Source organism: Pantherophis guttatus, chromosome 2 (genome assembly GCF_059756535.1).
Source record: "Pantherophis guttatus breed Tessera chromosome 2, ASM5975653v1, whole genome shotgun sequence".
Taxonomy (NCBI): domain Eukaryota; kingdom Metazoa; phylum Chordata; class Lepidosauria; order Squamata; family Colubridae; genus Pantherophis; species Pantherophis guttatus.
The window spans coordinates 37137908-37151016 of NC_142064.1; the positions used below are offsets into that span (position 1 = coordinate 37137908).

The 13109-nt window shown below is 39.0% G+C and overlaps 2 protein-coding genes across 5 annotated transcripts in view; one reads left to right on the forward strand and one right to left on the reverse strand.

Annotated features, from left to right (window-relative positions):
* The window catches only part of BDP1 (BDP1 general transcription factor IIIB subunit), a 47818-nt gene extending 46568 nt beyond the window's left edge, over positions 1-1250 (reverse strand). For all 4 annotated transcript variants that reach the window (XM_034441178.3, XM_034441181.3, XM_034441179.3 and 1 more), the window contains exon 1: positions 811-1250. In XM_034441178.3, coding sequence (XP_034297069.2) covers positions 811-1085 — 275 coding nt within the window. In that variant the 5' untranslated portion in view covers positions 1086-1250. The remainder of the gene's footprint in view (positions 1-810) is intronic.
* A 2377-nt stretch (positions 1251-3627) lies between these two features.
* Positions 3628-9920, forward strand: SERF1B (small EDRK-rich factor 1B). Its single transcript, XM_087885834.1, has 3 exons — positions 3628-3816; positions 6813-6921; positions 9355-9920. The coding sequence occupies exons 1-3, from the start codon at positions 3810-3812 to the stop codon at positions 9425-9427; spliced, it is 189 nt and encodes a 62-aa protein (XP_087741960.1). The 5' UTR covers positions 3628-3809; the 3' UTR covers positions 9428-9920.
* The last annotated feature ends 3189 nt before the right edge of the window (positions 9921-13109 follow it).

The window sequence follows — 13109 nt, forward strand, 5'->3', positions numbered from 1 at the left end:
TTGGCAGGGACTTAAACAACACAGCTCAAGTTTATGAACGTACTGACAGCATTATTCATTGCACAGGTGACCGGTAATACAGTTTAGGTATTATACTATCATTGGATCAGAGTTTGGCCAAGGCAATGCTTCTGCATCACAGTGGTGGGTTCCTCCCGGTTCGGCCGAGCCGGTAGCAGTGACGATATGATGTCACCGAACTGGTTCTCTTTCTCCAGGAGCTGGGCCCTCCCACCCCCACATTATTCCTACCTTTTATTTCTTCTTTTTTAGCCCAGCTGATAAATGCAGCAGAGTGGATTGCCGCACCTCAGCTGGGCAGATTCCTAACGCGCTTGCGCGGAGCAAAGCGCATGCACGAAGAGAACCGGTAGTAAAGCTGGTTAGAACTCACCACTGCTGCATCATCATCATCATCATCATCATCATCATCATCACTATACCTGGAAAATTTCTCTATAGGAGAACAGCAAGTTGGTAGGATTTCTACAGTCTATTTAATGCCAATTGCTCCTCTGCAATGTTCACACTACAGAATCAAGTCACTAGACTCGAGTCCAAGCATCTCAGTTATGACAACACAAACCTAAAGTTCTCTCACACATCTCTTTGAGATGGGAGTTTTGCTGACTCAGAAGATTATGAACCTCTACTAAGAGAAGCTTTCCTCAAAGCCGGGTCCTCAAACACCGTAGTAAAACGAGCGTCACAGATCTAACTTCCCATGTGTCTCTCAAGTCATCTCAAAAAGGAAACGAGGAAGCTCTGAGAAGAAGCATCAACGAGAGGCTAAAAGCAAACCTCAGTTACCTGCTACTGTTGTTACTACTGTCCCCGCTCGGGTGAAGATCTCCAGAGGCGGCAGCGTCACCGGGATGGGGCATCGAAGTGTCCTCGGCCGTAGAAGACCAGGTGGTCGGCGCCGAGTCATGTTGACCGTCGGCATCTGTGGTGGTGGCGGCGGAGGCGGCGTTGACAACCGCCGGGACAACTGAACTGGTGCTGCTGCCTCCACTATTCCCGCCTCTCCCTGCAGCATTGGGCCGGACATTGGGCTTCACGCTAAACCTGGCGCGTCGGAACATGATGTCGCGAGGCGGAAGGTCCGGCACCGGCTAAAGTCCAGCGTCGCCGGCGAGGCCGCCTCATGTCATCGGCCCGGCTCCGTCCAGCTCCCCGCCCTTCCTTTCTGGGAGAGGACTTGAATCAGCTGCTCCTAGATGGCGTTGGTCGCGTCATCATTCTGCGACAAAAGCGAGCCGAAAGGTTTGGTTCTTATTAACGGGTTAGTGAACCGCCCGCAATGCAGAAATCGAGTTTTGCCTTTCAGATTTGTACTGAGGAAAGGAGGGGTGGTTTGTTAATTCATCGTTGGATAGGGGAAGGGTGGCAAATACATTTTCTAAATAAATAAATCCCATAATAATAACAGAGTCGGAAGGGACCTTGGAGGTCTTCTAGTCTAGTCCATGTAGTAAAGGTTATGCCCTATGTGCCATAATTCTGTATTTCATTCCCATTCAACGTCTTGTTTCTCCCCCCCCCCCATTTGCACAATTCTGTATCACTCTTCTGTTTATTTTCAATAAGAAAGAATGCCTTAGCCTTTCATTAATTAGGTAAGGTGGGATTGTAATTTCCAGAATTTTACACTGACACACAAGATTAGGACAAAAAACTGTAAAGCACCATTATTATAGAAATTGTGTGAAATAAGAACATGTGCCTCTTGAGTCCAAGGATTTTCAAAAGTATGTCCTGGTGACTTCAAGCCTGTTAATATAAAATTTACTCTGATGCAATAGAGAGTAAATCCACCCCCTCTTCCATGTGACAATTGTTCAGATTGTTAAAGATTGTTTCCTTATCTCAATCTTCACTTTTTGTAGGCTAAATGCTACCAGATTCTTTAAATACAGGTATAGCCATTTAGTTTGGTCAATCTTCACTTTTTGTAAGTGCTTCAAAATTCTTTAAATACATCATTTCACACAACTTGATTTCCAAACCTCTCACAATCTTATACCCACTAATTCCAATTTCTCACTATTCTTTTTGAAGAATAGCATTTCTCTAGACCAAATTAATCTGATTGCAAACAATCACATAATACAGTCACCAAAATAATTCATTGGAACATCTCTAAAAATTATCATGTACCAGTAATGAAAAATTATTTGTATCCCATTTTTATTATTTTCACAAATAACTCAAGACACCTATTTTATTCACAGCAAAAATCCTGTGAGGTAGGTTGAATTGAGAGAACATGACTGGCCCAAAACTGGCTTTCATGGCTAAGGGGGGACTTGAACTCACATCCTAGTTTCTAGCTTGATTTCTTAACCACTAGACCAAAGTGGCAAAAAAATAGTGGGAACATAGAGTTGAAAATGCAGCAGGTTAATTAATATATGATGGGATTTCTGAATACAGATAAAGTTGGCTGATAACACACAAGACATAACTATAGAGCCTTGATAGTACAGTGGTTTAGTGCACCCTGTTATTAACACAGCTGCCTGCAATTTCTGCTGGTTCGAATCTCTCCAAGGCTCAAGGTTGACTCAGCCTTCCATCCTTTCTAAGGTAGGTGAAATGAGGACCCAGTTTGTGGGGGCAATAAGCTGACTTTGTATAAAATATACAAAAGAATGAAGGCTATTGCTTAACGCATTGTAAGCCGCCCTGAGTCTCCGGAGAAGGGCGGCATATAAATCAAATAATAATAAAAAAAAAAACCTATGGTTTTTAAAAAAGAAAATATTGATAACTGATGTGGCAATACCGGAGGACAGTAAAATACAAAGAATTGGAGATCTTAAGTAACAAAAATCAAAATTGAAAAATTATGGCATAAAGCAGTTCTTGTATTCCCAGCAGCTATCTACCCACTGGGTGCCAATACCTAAAAATTTGAGATGGCACTTAGAACATTCAACTGTCACTTGCAAAAGACCACAATACTTGGACCCACACATAACTACACCAATATATAACATTTTAGGTTGTTGAGACAAACACAATGTTTATAAAGACCAATAACGGTTAAAGAACTGACATCTGTGACTTCCCTTTGTTGTGAACAAAGAATAATAATGGGAAGGACTAGGATCTGAGTGAATAAAAATGCCAAATTCAGGTTAAATATCTGGGCAACCCACCACATAATATTCATTTATTTGTAGCTTTTTTTCTAATGGCAACAACCCTGGATTATTTGAATCATGCTATTCTGTTACCAAAAAAACCAGAGAGAGAGAAAGAGAGAGAGAGAGAAAGAAAGAAAGAAAGAAAGAAAGAAAGAAAGAAAGAAAGAAAGAAAGAAAAAGAAAGAAAGATAGAAAGAAAGAAAGAAAGAAAGAAAGAAAGAAAAAGAAGAAAGAAAGATAGAAAGAAAGAAAGGAAAAGAAAAGAAAAAAAGAAAAGAAAGAAAGAAAAGAAAAGAAAAGAAAAGAAAAGAAAAGAAAAGAAAAAGAGAAACCTGACTGGTGACAGCTAACTTGGAAGCTACTAATTCAGACCCAGGCGAAGGACTACAACTTGAGTCAGCTGCTGAAGCAGACGTCACCATCCAAACAAAGGAGGCTTTCCTAGAACTGCGCAAGCGCAATAAGAGGCAGGGCGTCACTGAACAGCTCCGTTCGGGACGGAGAGACGTGCGGCGTGACGTCACGGGGGCGGTCCCTTACTTAATAAAAAAACTTGGGCGGGCGGGGCAAGGAGAAGGTTCTGGTAGTTGGAGCGGTTGGTGGGGAGTTGGAGCTTGCGAGCGTAACGGTTGTTATCGCTGGGGTTATTGTTTTGCCATGGCCCGTAAGTATTCGACGCGACCGCCCTCTCCCACCACCAGGAAGGCAAGGCGGTCCCTCCAGCTGGGTCGGTGCCCGTTAGGGGCCGAGAGGGACAGTTCACGGGGCCTTGCGGAGGCCGTAGGCCGGAGAGGGAGGCGCCTCTCTGCCTGTTGTTCGTGGCATCTCCGTGGTGGGCGGCGATCTTTGGGGTCAGCAACCTATTTAATAAAGTGGAAGCCATAGCGAGGTGCGTCGCAAACGTCGCTGGATTATGGATTTTGTTAACCGTCGCCGGCGGGCGCTACAAATGTGTGTGGAGAAAGGGCAGCTTTGGTCCTTCGGTTCCCCGTTTTTTGTTTATCCGCTCTCGGGGCGAAGGGAGCCCTGGCCCCCCTCTTTATAAGTCTGCGAGGTGAACTGACCTTTCTCACCCAATTTACACTCAAATCTGCCTGTGGCTCAGTAAAGTAGCTTCGAGAGGAAGCTGTGGAAAACTGTCCGGCGTTCGCGTGGCACTCGGTGTTCTTCAACTGGAAATAGTTGTTAAGAAACCGAGCACCATCCTCTATGTATGCATGGTATTTGAAAGAAGCCCCTTAGCGTGTCTCCTTAAGGAGACGTTGGCGATTGAATGTATAGCAATTACGACTGAACTAATGTGGGGTTCTTGGTGGTTCGGTGTGATCTGCTTTAAAAACTGTTAAAAGTTTTAACAGTTATTCCATAAACAAACTGAACAAATAAAATATACCCGCTAGATCAGGGGTCTCCAACCTTGGCAACTTTCAGCCTGGCGGACTTCAACTCCCAGAATTCCCCAGCCAGCTTTGCTGGCTGGGGAATTCTGGGAGTTGAAGTCCGCCAGGCTGAAAGTTGCCAAGGTTGGAGACCCCTGCGCCTGATTGTAGCTGAAAGCCTGAGAAGTTATGTGTTTAGGGCCGCAACTCAAGGAACCCTTCTGGACCGCTCTACTGCTTCGTGGAAATCACAGCTAACTCAGTAATTTGATTCATGTTTTTTTTACATAGAAATTTGCATAACAAAAACCTGCAGTTTCTGTGCAATACTGTACATTTAGATCTTCTGGTTTGAAAATACAGAATGTATAGTCCTTATTGAAGGAACTGATAACTTGGTTTTTTTTTTTTTTCAGGGACCCACATTTTTTAAACATGGTACAGATATACCTTATGATTATAGTGCCTCTTCACTTAAGGAACTAAAAATTATATGCACGGTTGTTGCCTATGTAATTTGTTTATCCTTGCACCAGTGCTATAAAATAGGTTAGGCTAAGAGAGAAACTAATTTAGTTTTTTTTCTTTTAGCGCGTTTTTATAAAATGAGTTTAGAAATAAAAATGTCAGATTTCTCTGTAATAGTATGTTTATTTGATGTATTTTATTGGTTTTAAGTTCAGAAAATTGTTATTTAAATGGATAGAATTTAGGTTTGCTTAAAATTAAGTATGCCTAGAAAGTATTGTGTCCCGCCTCCCCTTTTTTTTTTTCCTATGACTTTAAAAAATATTTTAAGAGTTACAAGAAGCATTGGCCAAAACTGGAATTAATAGAATTTTAAAAAATCTTATTTTCAAGACTGATTTCTAACAATATATAGATTGTAAAAGTAGATCAAAATAAAAAAGCACATCCCAGTTAAAATGTACTTCAAACTTGAAAAATTTGCTTCTAAGATCGCAATGTGTAGAATTGAAATAATGTACATTTTTTAAAGTTTCAAATTCATAGTTAATCACCAAACTGTACTAAAAAGATTCAGCAAATATGCATATGGTTTTCCTAAATTTCATAATGCCAGATAAAGTACAATAATTTTTCATATGTTCAGCATTTTCAAAACCTTGCCCTCAATTTTAAACTAAATTCCATATGCTTCCTTGCCAGATAGCTGCTGTTTATTTTAGTGTTATTATGTGTAGAGAGCAAGGGAAATATCTTGATAGATACACACAAGAAATATTACTTAGGCAAAAGAGACTAAAACATATTTTAAGTCTAGTGAACCCCAAGGTAACATTGGAAAGTGGCTTAAGCAAATGCTCCTTTATTTATATGGAATATAAAAAGAGGGAGTACAACCCAATTATTCTCATTCTATATGTGTGGTTATTTTTATTTTAATTATTTCAACTGCTTTACCTGCAATAAATGTTTGGATAATTGGCCTACAGTTCTTTAAGAGGGTCACTCCAGATATTTTAGTCCTGTGAAAGACATTAAAATGTTTAAGATGATTTGTGAACAGATCCATTTCTTTTAAAAATTCTCAAGTGGATATCATTTGGACGTGTGTTGATTGTTGGTTCATCTTTTTTTTTTATCATGTTTATGTAACATCTCAATTGATTCCGCCAGTTCAGAATTGGCATCTGTTCTGTTTCCTCAGTAGTGAAGACAGAAGCAAGTAATTCAATCAGTTTCCCTGCTTTTTCCTTATTTTTTTTCTGATACCTTTAATAATCCCATTAGAAGCCTAGTGGTTTCTGGTTGGTTTCCTATTCCAAATAAATTTGCAGATATGTTAATTTAAATATTACATTTAAAGTGACAATAAAGTTATTCTAAGTCTAAGATATTTGTTTTAATATTAACTGCTATTTGTTCTTAAGTCTTTTGCATACATTTTTTTATCAATTAGTTGCATATATTTAGCCAAAACTCATTCTTTCCTGTTTTTCTTATTTGAGCAAGACTTCCATTTTTATGATTTTTAAAGACATCTTTTGTTTTTAAATGCATTTCCGACTGCTATAAAATAACAGTGGGTAAAAAGCATAATAGGTTCATAAGAACAACTGCTAAGAGTTTGCAGTTCTTAAATATTCCAAACTTAGTTTTGTAGTTTAGGTAATTTGGGCATAGAAAAGACATATTTGAACCCAGGATATTCTTTTTAATGCCACACTGGTAACTGGATTTGATATTGTGGATTGTATTTTAATAGCAAATGTAATTACCAATAATTAGTCTAAAACCTGGACTGTTACTTTTACAGGTGGGAACCAGCGTGAACTTTCCCGCCAGAAAAATATGAAGAAAGCACAAGAAAACAACAAGGGGAAAAGAAAAGAGGACGCTTTATCAGCTTCTCAAAGGAAACAGAGGTATATTTGCATAATCTTTGACACCTTTCATATATCATGAATACAGGTAGTCCTTGACTTACAACACTTCATTTAGTGACCGTTTGAAATTACAACAGCAGTGAAAAAAGTGTCTTATGACCATTTTTCACACGACCACACATTTTGATCACATGATCAAAATTCAGATTCTTAGTAACTGACCCATATTTATGACAGTTGCAGTGTCCTGGAGTCATGTGATAATTTTTTGTGACTTTCTGATAAATGTCTGAAGATTCTCAGTCATCCAAGTCATGGTTGTCCCAAAGGTGCTTTTTCAAGAGGCAACTGGACTTTCTGGTTTTTCTTCAGCTCTGACTAGATGGTGGGGAATGGAAGGATTTATATTCCCTGCAGACAGCTGGTATAAGGCCTAGACTCCTTCACAGGAATTCCACCCACTCACTGGTATAGGTATGTAGTTGTGGGTGCCATGATGGGATCCAGACATATCTATGACATGGCCACGGTCATGAGCCGCAAAGGGCCGGTCCCCGAAATCCAAGGCGTGGAAGTCGCGCTGGCACCCGAGGAGTTGGAGCTCAATCCCATGGCCATGACCCAGAAGTAGGAGGAGCATGTGCAAGAGCAGAAGGCTCAAGTGGAGGAGGAGGATTTCAGCGACATGGTGGCCGAGCACGAAGCCAAACAGAAGCAAAAGAAGCAGAAAGCACAGCCTCAGGACAGCCGAGCCGGAGCCAAGAAATACAAGGAATTCAAGTTCTGAAATGCCCTCCTCTCTTTTTTTCCTTGGTTTTTTTTTTTTTTTTTAAACACCTCGGTCTCCCCACTGCCTACCCTAAAATCTCCCGGGTTTTTTGTTTTTGTGTGTGTGGGTTTTTTGTTTTGTTTTGTTTTGTTTTTTTGTTTTTTGTTTTGTTTTTTTGCATCTTTGTGGTTGGAGCTCAGAAACGGATTATTTTGTAAATAAAAGTCAGATTTGGGGGGGGGAAGGTATGTGGATGATAATTGGGTCAAGATCAGAACACAGGAATTAGAAGCATTCACCAAACATATCAACTCTGGACAGATACATTAAATTCACACAAAAGATGATAAGGAAATTAGTCTAGCCTTCCTGGACTCTGCAAAACACATCAAAGAGGACAGAAGCCCTAACATTGAAGTTTACAGAAAACCCCGACACACAGATCAATATTTACATTTTGATTCTCACCACCTATTGGAGCACAAAATGGGAGACATCAGAACCCTACACCACTGAACTGCCTACCAGCAAAGATAAGAAAGAAAAGGAACAAAAACACATCAAGGAAGTCCTCAGAATGTTTGGCTCCAAGTGGGCCTTCATCAAATCTCAAAGAAGACCCTACAGGAACTCCTCTATAACAGACAACACAGAGAACAATAAACGATTGTCATTCCATACATTGCAGGAATATCAGAAAAGCTCAGGATGATCTTCAGCCCACACAGCATACATGCACACTTTAAACCCAAGGATACACTAAAGTAGAAGCTTGTCCACCTCAAGGATGAAACACCCAGAAACAAACTGAGCAACGTGATATATGCGGTACAATGCAGTGAGCCTTGTGCAAATTTGTACATTGGGGAAACAAAACAACAACTTCATAAATGCAAGGCACAGCATAGGAGAACAAACTCATCAGGACCAGATTCAGCAGTCCATCTGCATTTAAAAGACAAAATCCACATTTTGGACAGAGGACCTCTGGTTTGAAAGGGATCAAAGAGACCATCTATGTCAAAATTGAACATCCCTCTCTCAACAGGGGGAGGGATATGGCATCATCTATCTCCAGTCTACAACACAGTCCTTTCAGCAGTTCCAAAAAGGCTCCACACCCACTTGCACCACTCAGGTGACTCTAATGACATAGATAAATCTCCAATTGCCCTTAACATTCGCTAAAAGAATGCAAATGACCAGCTGTCTGCAAGAAATATAAATCCCTCCATTTCCCACCATCCAGTCAGAGCTGAAGAAGTTTCTCAGATGAGAAGTGAAACGTCAAAGAAAAACCAAAAAGTCCAGTTGCCTCTTGAAAAAGCACCTTTGGGACTTTCTGATAAGCAAAATCAATGGGGAAGCGAGATCTTAATGACCCTGTTACTAATTTAATAACAGCAGTGATTTACTTAACCTGGCAAAAAGGTTGTAAAATGGGGCAAAACTCACTTTTAAAATGTCTCACTTAGCAACAGAAATTTTGGGCTCAATTGTGGTCCTAAGTCGAGGACTACCTGTACATAGTACAAATCTGGCGTAAAATTTTTCTGTGCTCAGAAAAGCTAGATGTTTTGCTTTTTTGAATTTATTGATATTAAATTGATGAGTTCAGCCCAATACCTGAAATTTATTTGTGATGTTCTGACGCTAAAAATTGGCACCGCAAACTGACCTTCTTATTCTTTCCCTTTTTACAGAGATTCTGAAATTATGCAGCAGAAGCAAAAAGCAGCGGATGAGAAGAAGACTCATCAGGCAGGAGCAAAATAATATGTGGCTACAGAGAGGACCTAATAATGCTGCAGCATCTCAAAATATAGGGCCTAAAAAGACATATTTGTAAAGTAGCCAGCCATTAAATGGTTAATGTTTATCTTCTACTTGCTTGCTTGTCCGGTATGCATTTATTTTAGAATGTATGCTTAGTATAGTGTATTTGCAGCTGACTTGGCTTTGACTGAATTACTAGTATCTGGTCCAATAAAATTGGATTTTAAGGTTGTATTTCCCTTTGCATGTCTGTTAGTAACAGTAGCAATAGCCAGAATGTATTTTATTGTTAAAATGTTTGCTCAATAAATTGCTTGTGTGATTATACTAGTTATTATATATGCAAGTAAGCTGGAAAATGTATATGGCAGCACTCTTACATTCAGAAGTGATATTTTAAAAGGATAGGCATCTGTACTTGCTTTCCACTTTGTAAAAGGTCAGCTGTAAAGTTAATCATAAATTATTTTTACAATAAAAATATTGCATGACATATTGTCAGAATTGGGTACTCAAGCTCCAATAGATTTTCAGTTATTGCTGGAAATACGACATAATTTAGAGAATCCTTTGTCACATTTAGCACAAATAACTTGCCTTTCATCATGTGTTCTAACTTCAGTCTGAGTATTTAATACCATTCAGTAATTGCAAACCAAGATTCTCTCTATGTAAAATTGCAATTAAAATCTAATTTGAATTAAAATATAAACTATATTATCTTTTGATTAAAACTTGGTTTGGTTGTAAGTGCAGCTGTCAGGGAATGGGTTGCTTAACTTTATTGATGTGCAAGATTATTTCCACAGTTGGTAAGGACCTTATTTGAACAATTAATTTTACATGCATAATTGTGTTTCAGCTTGGGACAGAATCAGACTGAACTAGAATTAGGTCAAGAGAATCTTCTGAGAACAGCAACTTCTTCGGAACAATGAAATTTTATTAGCATACTTGTCAATTGAAAGAGGATAATCAGGGTGACCTTAACTTAATTCTGAACATTTCAAAGACTGTGTGCTAGAGCGTACAAAGAACTAATTGCATTGTTTGAAAGGTACAGATAAGTCAGTCTCTTAGGTCAGAGATTTTAGGGAATAAATAGAAAGCAATTCTTATTGCAACAAAGTAGGTATTTTGAAAATGGCTGTTAGCCATGATTTAATTTTAAAACAAGTACAGTTGTGATTTAAATGTGAAATGTTGGTATAAAACTTAAAGTAGAGCTAGCCTTGTGTCCTTACTGTGATGTTACTAAATTTCAATTATGTGGGATTTAAAAATAGTTGGATTTTAGATAAAATGGACTTGAACTTTAGGTAAAAATTGGCCTTCTGGATTAAAAACAATTTGTAGATTATAGTTACTCAGATTCAGTTCCAGAAAGATGCTTTAGAAAATATGGCAACTGTAAAATGGTTGAGAATGAAGAAATATTCCTAACAACTTATAGTCAGTTCGTATCTATGATAAGTATGTGTTTTGTCTTCTTTAATAGGATTAGTGGAATGCTAAAATTTGGACAATGGCTGGCTGACAACAAAAAGTTAGAGATGGGATATCTTTACTGCCATATAGAAATCATCTGGATTGTTGTAATAACCCCCATTTCTCATACGTTTGCCCTCTTTTCTGCTCTTTGCACTGTAATCAGTGGAAATAGAGCTTTGGGAAAGATGATAGAGTACTTACAAAAATCAATTTAATTTTTTTTTCAAGCAATGTAGTTACTATTAGTGTCTTTGTCACAGTCTTTATCATTAATCATTCGAGTTGATCAGACTCAGTATTGTTTTAAATATTCTGTGTAAAGAATTTAGGGGTACTATATTTAATTCACTAAAATTTAACAGTGTAATCCTCATAAGTAGGCATCTGACTTGTAAGATTAATTTTATTGCATGTACTAGGATGCATTGGGCATTGTCTGTAGGTGGCAGTGCATGGCTAACTTTTTCTGGGTTGAAAAAAAAGGACAGATTAGGAAAACTACCTCAAAAATCCTAAAGTTGAATGCAAGCCAGGAAATTGACAAACTTTCCATAATAAGGCAATGACAGTGACTGTTGTACTGTCAAGAAAATTACAATGCTTTGTTAATGATATCACCAAGATTCAAATGAAACCTGTATGTTAATGTAGACAGAATTGTATAAATACAGAAGAAACACTGGGTGAGGTATTTGGTCCAAAAAGCTATTTCATCGTAAATGCATTCTATAGCAGATTACTAAAGAGCCATCCACCTTTCAAAGATCTTTCAATCATTCTTATAAATTCAAACTTTGAGGTCCATCTCATATATGTTAATAATTTTTGAAATATTTTGTCATTTTTAAAACAAATGCAACATGTAGATTACAGAAGAATCCTGAAAAATGCATTGCCATTTTAAATGCAATATGCGAGGAACAAATAATACAGCAGCATCGAATGAAATAATCACTTGGGAAGAATGGTTCCTTACTTTTGAGTATCAAAATTTTAAGTATAAAAAATGGAAGGCCTTTTAATTCATGGCAAATTCAGCATTACAGTGGGGATTAGTACCCACTTGTTTTCTGGCTTGACATTAGGCAAAGTAAAGTACAAATCTGAAGCAGTAAGAACTAGTAGATAACAGTAAAGAGGGATATTTCAAATATTGTAGCTCTAGTACTACACATCTCAATTTGGGAATAGGTGATGTTTGTTGGTTGACCATTGGTATGTAATACTAGGTATAGATTCTTCAGCTTTTGGCCATTAGTTTTAGTGTAACTTAGCCCTTGCTGTATTATGTCAAAAGAATGTAATACCGTATCCTTGTTTGCTAACGGAAAGCATTGTCTTTGGTGGTGGTGGTGGAAGGGATAAACTTACTTTTTGAGTGTACTACTGAATTGCATTAATAGCAAATGGCATGTACTCCATCCTCCTTGGTACTGTCCCGAGTACTGATCAAATTGACACAAGCAAACTTTGTGAAGAGGTGAAATTAAGTACGGTGTGCTTAACATGCCATAACTGTTGATCTAAGCAAGCAGGTTTGAGCCAGGCTAGAATCTGGCGGGCAGGGAGGTCTAGGTCTGCCTTAGGCATGAAAGCCAACTGGATGACTCCTCCAGAGTCAGTCTCCTTCAGCCCAACCTACTTCACAGATTGTTGGGAAAAAGAAGAGGAGGAAAGAATATTAGGTATGTTCACCATATATAATTTATAATTATTTATAAAAGTAATAGGATTTTAAAAAATCTAAATCTAAGGAGGAAGAAATGGGCCAACTGATGGTGGGTAAAGGATTGTCAGATTAAATTTATGGGCTGTGACAAAGAGAACACTGGCAGCCCGTTGGAGATAGGAATTGAAAAGGGAGGGGGGGTAATGCTTGTGGCTAGAGAACCATTCTTGAAAATCTGTCGGGGATTTTGATTCCCAGCCTGCTACTTTCTGTAGATTATGCCTCCCCAAATCACTCGCTGTTGTCCCAGTTGGCTGGGAATTTGGTAGGTCGTGGCCTCCTTTCCGGAGAGCCCCTTGTTGGAAAACGCTGAGCGGTTACCCCCGTGTGTTGTGGAGCCTCCAGCTGAGAAAAGAGCCGGTGGTTGGCCGCCGTTGCCAACGAAGCGACGCTCTCCTAGCGAGGGAAAGACGCGGAGCCTCCCAACCGGTAGGGGGCGGTATCGCGTCTGCGCCGCGCACA